At 42.8% G+C, this 12,145-nt stretch overlaps 1 protein-coding gene and 1 long non-coding RNA gene across 3 annotated transcripts in view; one reads left to right on the top strand and one right to left on the bottom strand.

Annotated features, from left to right (window-relative positions):
• Positions 1 to 12,145, bottom strand: part of LOC309633384 — a 545,333-nt gene that overhangs the window by 247,161 nt on the left and 286,027 nt on the right. The gene's annotated exons all lie outside the window — the stretch shown is intronic.
• SPOCK3 (SPARC (osteonectin), cwcv and kazal like domains proteoglycan 3) overlaps positions 7,303 to 12,145 on the top strand; it is a 442,183-nt gene continuing 437,340 nt past the window's right edge. For both annotated transcript variants that reach the window (XM_082402143.1, XM_082402145.1), the window contains exons 1-2: positions 7,303 to 11,592; positions 11,912 to 12,082. In XM_082402143.1, coding sequence (XP_082258269.1) covers positions 11,912 to 12,082 — 171 coding nt within the window. In that variant the 5' untranslated portion in view covers positions 7,303 to 11,592. The remainder of the gene's footprint in view (positions 11,593 to 11,911; positions 12,083 to 12,145) is intronic.

The raw sequence follows: 12,145 nt of genomic DNA, 5'->3' as shown, positions 1-12,145 counted from the left end.
CAACTCAACAAGATAAAAAACAAAGGAAACATAGAAGGAAAAAAAGAAGCTAAATGTCATTATTGGCAGTGAATTTACTTGATTTCTCCCAGCCATAAACAGTCACTTAGAAACAATCATTGGAACAGGACTCACATACCCTGAACCAACAGCAATACCATACATTTTCAAAGGACAAGAAATGTGGGGACTTCCCTGGTGATTAAGACTCTGTGCTCCTAATGCAGGGGACCCAGGTTCAATCCCTGGTCAGGGAACTAGAGTCCACATGCCATAACAGTAGATCATGAGTGCTGCAACTAAGACCTGGCACAGCCATAAATAAATAAATAAATAAATAAATAAATAAATATTAAAAAGAAAGTTTAAATAAAAAAATGTGGAAAGATGCATAAGGAGAAAATTCTAAAATGGTACTCTCAGAAAAGAAGACTAATGTCAATTGAGAGACACACTACTATCTTCAGTAGGTGTGGAGATAAACTCATTACCAACCTCTTCTTTGGGCAACTGAACAATCTATCTTATGTCTTGTAAATATCAAAGGGACCCTTAAAATCACTCCCATCTTCTTCCCATAGATTTTGTCAACATGCATTGAAAATTTAGGATGTGATCATACTTATTGCTTGCTTAACATGTGACACACTAAGAACATTTCCTAAACTTGCTCATTGAAATTAGCATATTTTCTATTTTACACCTCTCTTAATTTAATGTCTGCTTTTCTACTGGATTGTAAAACATTTCCTCATTGATTTATAATTTTTCTTTGCATAATAAATAAAATTAACCCTATGTTATTTGTGTCAAACAGTTTCTCTCAAGTTTGTTTTTATTCCTTTGTTTCTGTCAAAATAAATTTCTGTTTAATTTTTATTTATTTTAAATAACAAGCATTTGCATTTTATGTAATCAGATTTATCCATTTCCATGTTTTTGCTTTTGGGGATTTTGGTTATGCTTAACAATGTATTCCCCATTCTAATGTTAGGGGAACCACTGAGAGAAACTGCCCACCCTGGCCAGGCATGATAGTAACCACTTGCATGAGTTATCTTACAACAGGAGGTCCTGGTAAGGAATGGGAAACTAACAAGCTAGCACCAACTGGAATAATTTGGGAAAGGTCAAAGGAGAGAGGAGACTCCAGTCCATATGTCCTACCAACCTCCCAGAAGTCATCAAGCTGGAATCCATCTTGGCTGAGCGATGCGTGTGCCACCAGGAAGGACCCTGAGTCAGAATGATTGGCCAGAGACAACCCAGAAACTAACCCCATCACCATAAAATCCGAGACTGAGAGCCACGTGGAGAGCAGTCCTCCTGGGTTCCCTTATCCACCTGCTCTCTGCCCAGGCGCCCCTTCCCAATAACGTCTCCTGCTTTGTCAGCATGTGTGTCTCCTCGGACAATTCATTTCTGAGTATTAGATAAGAGCCCACTCTTGGGCCCTGGAAGGGGTTCCCCTTCCTTCAACACTAAGATTACACATTTAATACAATTTTTTTAAAGATTCTGTTTCTATGATTTAAGTGTTTAATACATCTGAAGTGTACTCTGATTCGATGAGTGAGGTATTAGATTTTTGAGTCAGTTAAGAATAATTTTGGGTTGGAAGACTTCAGGGAAGGTGGCAAACTGGAGGCACATATTAACTTTCCCCTCTCTTGAAACCACCATAAAATAATGACAGAGGGATCTTTAAAGATGCATAAACCAAAAAGCAGATGATATCAGCTACAGAATGATGATGGAACTGAGCTGAGTAGGGAGAGGAATGGGACCAAGAGCACGGAACCCTAAGAAGGTGGACAGGATGAGAACACTTGATCCCCAGGAGACTCCACAATTAACAGCACGTGGTTACTTCTTCACGTCTAGGTAAAAGGATAAGGCTAAGGTAAGAAGAAGTGGCTGAAGATTCATATACGAAGCAGTCAGACCTACTCCAATGGCCCTTCCCTCCTGCAAGAGTGGGTGGTGGATTTTCTAGAGGATAAAACACAGGATCCCTGGAAGCGAGCTGATCATGCCCAGATGTGTGGAGTTTACTTCCAAATGCAGGGAGATTAAGCAAATGTACACCTGCTGAGCTGAGACCCCCTAACTCTGCGCCAGCCAGGAATTCAGGAGCAGCTGACTGGATGGCTTGGGCTCAGAGACCCTCTTGCCTTGTGGTCAAAATGTTGGCCAGAACTACAGTCATTCAAAAGCTCAGCTGGGGCTGGACAGTCTCTTCCGAGGTAGCTCACTGGCCTTCCTGGCAGCCTGGTCCTGGCCAGTTGTGAGGAGCCTCAGTTTTTCCCACATAGGCATCTTGAGGGTCCTCACAACTTGGTGGTGGTCTCTCCAGGGAGCAAATAATCAGAGAGACAGCCAACCAGCCAGACGGACACCATTCTTTTTATTACTAGCCTCAGAAGTCACATAGCACCATCCTCTCATTTCCATGTGATGCCCTCAGGCTCCAGGGGAAACTCAGACACTCTGTCCTTCTCCATCCCCATGTCCCCCACTCTCAGAGGCAGTGAGAAACCCCACTTTGGCTGGGAAGATGTTAGTAAGGGCTGAACCTACAACCCAACCACCCATGAAGAGGCAGTGCTATGAATGAGAGCCTCATTTTTGCAAGCAGTGAGTTTGGCAGGGTCCAGATGAGAAGCTGAATTTACAAGTGCCTCATTTTTGCAAGCAGTGAGTTTGGCAGGGTCCAGATGAGAAGCTGAATTTACAAACCCACCTAGCACTGCGGTTATCACCTAACAGGGGAACTGCTTACTGAAAAAAAAAAAGATTAAATAGGATCCAGTCATAACATAATATCCAAAATGAGAAAGATAATCAACAGACACCAATACCAAGATGAATCAGTTGTTGGAATTGTCTGACAAGGATTATGGAAGCATAAGGATGCTTCAACAAGTAGTTACAAATTATCTTGGAACAAAAGGAAAAACAGAAAACCAAAGAAGTGAACACTATAAATAGAAGGAGATAACAGATAAATTGAACCAGATGACCAGATAACTGAAATAAAAAAACTCACTAGATGGGCTCAATAGCAGAGCAAAGATGACAGAGGATTAGGATAAATGAACTGGAGAATCAGTGAATTCATGAATTGAATTTACCTAATCTGAATATCAGAGAGAAAGTCGACTAAAAAAATAAGGGAATAGCTTCAGTGAGCTGTGAAGAAACAAAAGAACTAACATTCATATTATTTGCACTAAAGAAAAAACAGAGAAAGAGACACTGACAAAATACTTGAAGAAATAATGGATGAATACTCCCCAAGTATGGTGAAAGATGTAAACCTACAGATTCAAGAGAATGAGTTAACACCAAATAGGTTATACCCAAAGAAATCTACTCCTGAAATGTCTGAAAATTTTAAACAAACATAAAAAATCTTAAAATTGGCTAGAGAGGGACCATATTACCTACAGAGAACAACAATTCACATGACAGGAAATTTCCCATCTGAAACCACAGAGGACAGAAGGAAATGGCAAAACATTTTTCAACTACTGAAAGAAAAGAACTGCCAACCACAAATTCTATATCTGGTGAAACTATCATTCAGGAATGAACAGGAAATAAAGATGTTCTCAAATAAAAGGAAATGAAAACAAAGATCACTAGCAAACTTATCTTTTAAGTATGGCTAAAGAAATTTTTTAAAGAGAAAGAAAATGATAGCAAAAGAAGGCTTGGGACTTTAGAAGGAAATAAAAACATTGGAATGGGTAAAAAAAGAGGGGCAAATAAGACTAATCTCATTAGTTTCTTAAATCATATTTGATGGTTAAAGCAAAATTAAAACATCACCTAAGTGATGCCCTACATATGTAGAGGAAATTCTTAAGGCAATTATATTTAAAGAATCAAGAGGGTAAATGGACCTAAATGGAAATAAGGTTTCTGCACTTTGTTCAGAGATAAAAATTCCATATCAGTAGACTGTTATCAGTTAAATATGTATATTGTAATATCTAGAGAAATCAAGATAGACTATACATTTGGTCATAAAACAAAGCTCAATACATTTAAAATAATTGAAATCGTTCATAGCATATTCTGTGACCATATGGAACCAACTAGAATTAACAACATAAAAACAATATAAAAATCTCCAAACATCTGGAAATCAAACAGCACACATGTAAACAATCTCCGAGTCAAAGAGGAATTTTAAAAAGAAATTAAAAGTGCATAGAACTGAATGAAAATGGACACACAACATATCACAACGTGTGAGATGCCGCTAAAGCAGTACAGGAAGTAAATTTACAGCAATAAATGCTTATAATTAGTAAACAAGGTTCTAAAATTTATAATCTAATTTCCTACCTTAAGAAATTAGAGAAAAGAAGAGCAAAATTAATCCATATAAGGAAAGATATAGTGAAGATAAGAGATCAATAAAATTGGAAGGGGCTTCCCTGGTGGCACAGTGGTTGAGAATCTGCCTGCCAATGCAGGGGACACGGGTTCGAGCCCTGGTCTGGGAGGATCCCATATGCCGCGGAGCAACTAAGCCCGTGAGCCACAACTGCTGAGCCTGCGCGTCTGGAGCCTGTGCCCCGCAACGAGAGGGGTCACGATAGTGAGGCCTGCGCACCGCGATGAAGAGTGGCCCCCGCTCGCCACAACTAGAGAGTGCCCTCGCACAGAAACAAAGACCCAACACAGCCAAAAATAAATAAATAAATAAATAAATAAATAAAATTAAAAAAATAATAATAATAAAATTGGAAAATAATAGAAAAAAATCAATGGAACAAAAATCTGATTTAAAAAAATTAATAAAAATTATAAAGCTCTAAGAAGACTGACAGAGATGGGAGGAAGACACAAATCATCAGTATCAGGGATAAAACCAGGGCTGTTCCTATGGATCGTGCATTCACTAAAAGGATGAAAAGGGAATATTACAAATAACAAATAAATTTGATAACTTAGAAGCATCAATTCCTTAAAAATCACCAACTATCAACACTCAACCATAGTGAAACATATAACCTGAAGAGTCCTCTACCAAGTAAAGAAATTAAGCTTGTAATTAAAAAGCTCCTGAAAGGAAAAAAAAAAATGTCAAGAAAAGTATCTCAAGATCTCATTTCAAAGTACAATCTGAACTAAATTGAGCTGTATCGTTGTTGATTGCAGCCCAGAACTGGATTACTACAGCAAATCTAATTAGCATTACTTGTTTAAAAAAATTTTAAAAAAGAGCAAAAAGCTTGTTTTGCACTAGCCAGCTAAAATAAGTCAACAAAAATTCACAAAGATAAACATAAAAGGTTCTTTGTAGATCTTGATTTAGAAACTCTATCTATAGCTATTTGAGGATAAAATATTGTCCCTGTACCCAAGCAGGACCCTATGGGGCCTTCTTGGGACAGACCCCTCCCCCCATATCCTCTGCTTTAGCTCCTCTCTGAAGTACCCAGATAAGAGTATCTGATGCACATTTCCTCAGTTTTCCAGATGCTAAAACCACCACCAAATGGCAGAAACTAACTACTTGATGATTAGGAGCATGTAGCCCCCAGACCTTCTGGCACCTAAGGACTGACCACCATCATCAATCAGAGAATTGTGCACAAGCTGATCACACATCCTGGGACCCCTGCCCCCCCACATTGCCTTTAAAAATGCTTTGCTGAAAACTTTCAGGGAGTTCAGGGGTTTTTAAGCACCAGCCAGCCATCTCCTTGCATGGCTCGGCAATAAACCTTTCTCTGCTCCAAACTCCAACGTTTTGGTTTGTTTGGCCTCACTCCGTGCTGGGCACTTGAACTTGCGTCAGGTAACAGCCTAGGGCAAATAACATTCTGAGTCAAAGAATAAATTCACTCCACACACATTCTTATATGAAGGTTACTATATTAATAAATCTGCAGGTCAAACAACTTTTAAAAACATATCTGTATTAATCTCAAGGACAGAATTATTTTTAAAAACCTTTTTGATTTGCATATTTTTAAATTTAATAACCTTGGTATAAGAATGTTCCTATGTGTAAAGAGAGTTTATTGTTTAAACATTCTGATACATTTTATTTTATACACTTTTGTGTCAGTACCTTTTACCCCTCAGTATAATTTATGTATTTATAATTAATGTTCTTTAAAATTTTAAAATATTTTTCTTAAAAATAGTCAAGAGTTGGGCTTCCCAGGTGGCGCAGTGGTTGAGAGTCTGCCTGCCGATGCAGGGGACACGGGTTCGAGCCCTGGTCTGGGAAGATCCCACATGCCAAGGAGCAACTGGGCCCGTGAGCCACAACTGCTGAGCCTGCGTGTCTGGTGCCTGTGCTTCGCAACGAGAGGCCGCGACAGTGAAAGGCCCGCGCACCGTGATGAAGAGTGGCCCCCGCTCGCCGCAACTAGAGAAAAGCCCTAGCACAGAAACGAAGGCCCAACACAGCCAAAAATAAATAAATAAATTTATTTTAAAAAACCCAAAAGATTAAATAGGTTCATTTAAAAAAATTTTTAAAAAAAAGTCAAGAGTTATATCTCAACGTAAAGTAAAAACAAATTTTAATTGCCTTATTGGTCATTTTCCAGTACCATCGATTTAGTAATCAATAATTTAATCAGATTCACCCTCTGGTTTAAATATTGAAAAATGTCTTTTTAAGAATTACCATAATTAAACTGATTGATGTGCTTTTCATATTTATTATAGCTTTTAAAGTCAATTTATCTACTGAATGTTTAAGTTAAATCACAAGAGGGCCTGTTTATCAAGTTTGTTTAAGTGGGGTTGGTCTCTAAAAACAAACAAACAACAACAAAGCCTGTTATACTACCCTAGCAATTCCATTTTAGTTTTTTAAAAAATTTATTTATTTTTGATGCCCCTAATGAAAATTTTAGAAATTATTGCTACTTTCTATTAAATTAAGATCAGATGATTTATAAGACTTAGATGGTTTCAGTAAATAAAATTCTGAGATGAGGACACAGAATGATCCCTCTTGGCATGATTCCAGGATGGTGTTGGCAGGTCTTTAATTTGGTCCTGAACTTTTAATACCCAGGGTTTTGCTTCATTTTTTCTTTTTTTATATGCTGAATTCAAGCTTATAGATGGAGATGGCATAAGGCATCACTCTAGACAGTAGACTTTTATAGCTCAGATATTGGTTCCCTCGTCTTATAATGTAATATTTCAGACATGGCCTTAGGATAACTCACTTAACCCTAAACCACAGCTCTGGTGACATCAGACACTCTGCAAAGCCCATTAACCCCCACGGCCCCTTGTCTGCACCAGCTGGCTGTAACAGAAAGGCAACCACACTTGCTTGGTTGGCAAACCACATTTTTTCCTAAAGACAGAGCTGCAATTTGGTCAATTCCCATCTCAGCCCATCAGGTGGGTTGCCTGCTGGTTCCTGGCTTGCTGCTGCTGAGACCCAGCGTCCGAGGGGATAAGGTCATTTGAGGCAGGGACCAAGGTGCTAGGGGAGCTCCCTGCTTTCATGTCACCTCTTTCCCTGACTCTGAGTAAGGGTGTGTCCCAGCTCTGACTGAAACACAGAAACTAAAAATAGAATTACCATACGACCCAGGAATCCCACTACTGGGCATATACCCAGAAAAAACCATAATTCAAAAAGATACATGCACCCCAATGTTCATTGCTGCGCTATTTACAATAGCCAGGTCATGGAAGCAACCTAAATGTCCATCGACAGATGAATGGATAAAGAAGATGTGGTACATACATACAATGGAATATTACTCAGCCATAAAAAGGAACGAAATTGGGTCATTTGTAGAGACATGGATGGATCTAGAGATTGTCATACAGAGTGAAGTAAGTCAGAAAGAGAAAAACAAATATCGTATATTAACGCATATATGTGGAACCTAGAAAAATGGTACAGATGAACCAGTTTGCAGGGCAGAAATACAGACACAGATGTAGGGAACAAATGTACGGACACCAAGCGGGAAAAGTGGCGGGGGTGGTGGTGGTGGTGGTGGGATGAATTGGGAGATTGGGATTCACATATATACACTAATATGTATAAAATGGATGACTAATAAGAACCTGCTGTATAAAAAAATAAATAAAATAAAATTCAAAAAAAAAAAAAAATGCACAGTAGGCGGGGGAGGAAAGATGGGGGCAGGAGAGGAACAAAAGAACATAAACAAAAGATCAAAACAGCAGTTTCTCTAGAGAGAGAAGACCTAGAAGCAGAGAAGCACGACCACCCTGGAGAAGTTCACAGACCCTCACAACCATTCCTGTGTATTTACTAACAACAGGGTCCCGGGCAGGCTGCGAAGACGAAAGGGCATCCTGTAAAGTGCCTGGCACAGGGAGATGCGCGATGAGTCGGACCTTTCCTGTACATCCTCACGATGGTTATTACAGCAGCCGAGAAAGAAAGTGACTAATGAAAGATGGCTCTGTGTGTGTGTGTGTGAAGAAATGGAGCTCCATCAACGTCTTCAGAGATCCCAATCTCAAAGGTGGTTAGAAAGAGACCTGTTGTCACTATACACTGAGTATTTCTCTCTCTAGAATTGTGGCAGGTCTGAAAATGAGGGTAGGAAAACTTAGAGAAGAAATAGACTTAATACAAAAAAAAAAATTCCAAGCAAAGTGTCTTCTATAATAGGTGTTCGTTGATGGATTAACTTCATGTTTAGTACAGGAATTGTTAAAAGGATAAAGAAGTAAGTACGAAAGAAACTTGACCTCTGGGTCAAGTTCAAGGTCAGAGTGACCCCAATGTTGGCTGTTCATGATGTATATGAGTTATTAATTGGCATGAGGTGACAGAAGTGACAGGAAAGGGGCTGGGAATCTGAAGACTTGTGTCTTGCTGTGACCGATTTTGTAAAGCATGTTCAGAAACACAAAAACAAGCTCTAGCCCTGTCCGGTACTGTCCTGCACCAGTGTCTTACTCTGCCCCCACCAAACACCTCACCCCTCTTCTGCTTTTCTAGCCTTTCCTGTTCCTACACTGGTTCTCAACACAACTGGGAAGCAGGCAGTGAATTACTCCTCTCTGGACCCCCCACTCTGACTTGCAAGGTCCCAGCTACCCCTCCCATGTCTCACCGCGTACTTAATTCTCTTCCTTTTTCTCCCCTGTGGTGCTTTGCTCACAGCAAGCTTTCTATTAACCCCCATGGAGGTGTTAAATGATAACCTGGGTGTTAACGGAAGTGTGAATTCTCTCTGGATTATTTAAATTTTGAAAGCAGGCTCTTTAAAGACCCAAACATTCAGTTACATAGGGAGCAAGATGAGGGACTTCCCTGTGACCTTCCCTGTGGCTTTGGAAGAAGGCTGGGGTTCAGGTGTTTTGCCAGTCGGGGGAGGCGAGCTGGACCGCACCAGGCCAGCACAAACTCTCTGCAGACAGGCTCGTTCTACCTCTTTGGACTCACACCATTTCAAACGTGCACTTTGTTGGTAAATCCTGTTCACTGTCAGATCTGGAGCTTGATGCCCTGTTGGAAGCTTTTCTCCCAAGACAAGTACCACTGTCACTGTGAGTTTTTCCACAGATTTTTACAACTGGTAGGTAGCAGTCCATGGGGGGCTGCATCTTTGGAGGTTGCCAGTGACAGCTAGATATGAAGAGATTCTATGAACATGTGAGGTTCAGCAGTGAGATACATGCATTTTGGGTAAATGAAGACTATACCTATATCTGTATCTATATCTATCCATCTAAAGGTGATCATGTTAGCTTCAGATGGCAATCACCATGCTAAAATCCAGATCACTATGGATTCTGAAGGTGGAGAGTTTGTAGCACTATCCCTCATCAAATAATCAAATATTCTGTAGCAAATAACACATCTTTCTTAGAGGTTGGAAGTTTTGTTTTTGTTTTTGTTTGTTTTTGGCTACGTGGTGCGGCTTGTGGGAATCCCCGACCAGGGCTCGAACCCAGGGACTCTGTCGTGGAAGCGGAGTCCTAACCACTGGACCACCAGGGAATTCCCTGGAAGGTCATTTTTAATAATTACTTCTGCTGTGCATCAAGTTTCATCTAAAGCACACTTTCTGTGCTTTTTCTATCAGACTTAAATTAAAAAGAATGAGGTTTTTTAAACATATTGAAATATTCTCATTGAATTGAGAGTAAAGTACTTCCAATTTTGAAGTAGAGCAGTGAGGCTGGGGTGCAGGCAGCTGAAGGACAGGGCATCCGGAAGAGGCCATAGCAGAGGGCTGACCTAAGGATGATCTAATGATGTCATACACAGGAATTAGAACATTCTAAACTAACGGCCAGCTGTAGAGGCCCAAACACACATCTTTGGAGAATTAGTACACATCAGTGTTCTCGAAGTTATCTGAAACGTGTTGACATCAATCGGTGCATCTATGAATTACAGTTGTAGATTCTGGGTTTTTTTCTCCCCTTGCTATCATTCGAGTGGAAAAGGGGGAAATGGTGGGAAAAACATTTTTCTGAGTTAAAAAATAGCAGATTTTTTTCTTTCATTTTTACATACTATACATTCATTTTTAAATCCTGTATTTAAAAAAAAATAGCAGTGTTAACTAATCATGTCTGACTCCTATTTTAATATAGTTTGAAACATGTTGCACAAATGTTACATGAGATTGAAACGGAGAACGTGAGAAGGTACAGCTGTTATTCAAATAGCTCCTCAAGTTTCAGAAGCTCCAGGACATTTTCAAAGGTCACAGCTTTGGGAGATGGACTTCCGGCTGAAATAATCTCTAATGATTCACACAGAGAGACAGAACGTGATCGCAGTGTTTTAGCCTCTGTGGATCTCCTGATATGCATATAATGTTCACTTCACCTACATCATCTAAGTCTGTGGGAGAGTCTGTCTTCGTCAGAGTCTGCTCACAGCAGGCCAATGACTGACTTCCTTCCAGTTTATTTAGAATATGTGGAGAAGCCAGAGGGAGCCGAGTATTTTGTCATAAATGCAGATTTGGAAGGCAAAACGAGTTTCAAAGCTCTCTTCCATGGTGCAGTAGGGAGACACAGACTGGGCTTTTAAGTTTTCGGTTCAAGTCCTAGAGCGTAAACTACAGCAGCCAAGGCGTTTTTATGAAAGGAGAATAAGGTACAGCACGTGAGGGATGGGGGCGGACTCACGCGCCCCACGTAGTGAAGATTCTCTCCTTAAAAAAAGAAGGGAAAAGAAAAGAACTTCCGCCCTTTAACATGAAGTTCACGCACACGTAGCTAAAATTTTCTGGACTCCGGCGCATCCCCGAGGCCACGCGGGCGGCTTCCCCCGGGGCGGGGAGTCGGGGGAGTCGGAGGAGCCGGACGGTGACGCACCGAGTCGTCCTCAGCTCGCGTCCCTCTCCGGCCGCGCAGCGCGGAGCCGCAGGGCAGCAGCTGGGAGACCGCGAGCCCCGGTGCAGCTTGCGTCCCGGTGCCGAGCGCGCCCCGAGCCCCGCGCCCCCGGGAGCGAGGCCGGTCGGCGGCCGCGCCGGAGCCGGTGCGGAGGGGGCGGGAGGCGGATGCGGGTCCGCGCGGGCGCCGCGTCCTCCGCTCCAGCCGAGTCGCATCCGGAGCGCCCGCAGCTCGGATCCGGGGAGGAAGGTGGGCCCGGAGGAGGCGGGACGGGAGAGGGGTCGGGGAGGGGTCCCGGGGAGGGGGGGCGGGGAAGGGGAGCGTGGATGGGGGAGGGAAGGAGGGAGGGGCGCGCAGAGACGAGCGGCGGCCGCGGGTGGGCACGGGCGCGCGGGGCGGCGGCGGCCACGGGAACCGGGAGCGGCTCTGGGAGCGTGTCCAGTGCGTCCGGCGGGGCCGGGCGGCCCACGGCGTTGGCGCCGGACCTCCTCCCGCCCCCACCCCGCTCCCGGCCGAGACGCGCGGTTCGGGCCCTCGTGTGATTCGGCCCCGCTTTCTCCGTCCACAGATGCTCCGGGCGCCGGCCGTGCTGTGCGTGTGCGCGGCCGCCTGGTGCGCGCAGGCTCTGGCGGCGGCCGCGGGTCGGCCGGACGGCGGCAATTTTCTGGACGACAAACAATGGCTCAGCACGGTGTCCCAGTACGACCGGGAGGCCGGACAGTGGAACCGATTCCGAGACGTAAGTCGGCGCCTTCCCGCGCTCGAGCGCGCTGCCCGGGGCGGGGTGGGGGTCGGGTTGGGG

Source organism: Balaenoptera borealis (assembly GCF_965194805.1).
Source record: "Balaenoptera borealis genome assembly, chromosome: 8".
Taxonomy (NCBI): domain Eukaryota; kingdom Metazoa; phylum Chordata; class Mammalia; order Artiodactyla; family Balaenopteridae; genus Balaenoptera; species Balaenoptera borealis.
Note: the sequence above shows the minus strand (reverse complement) of the source record. Positions and strands in the feature narration are given on the sequence as shown.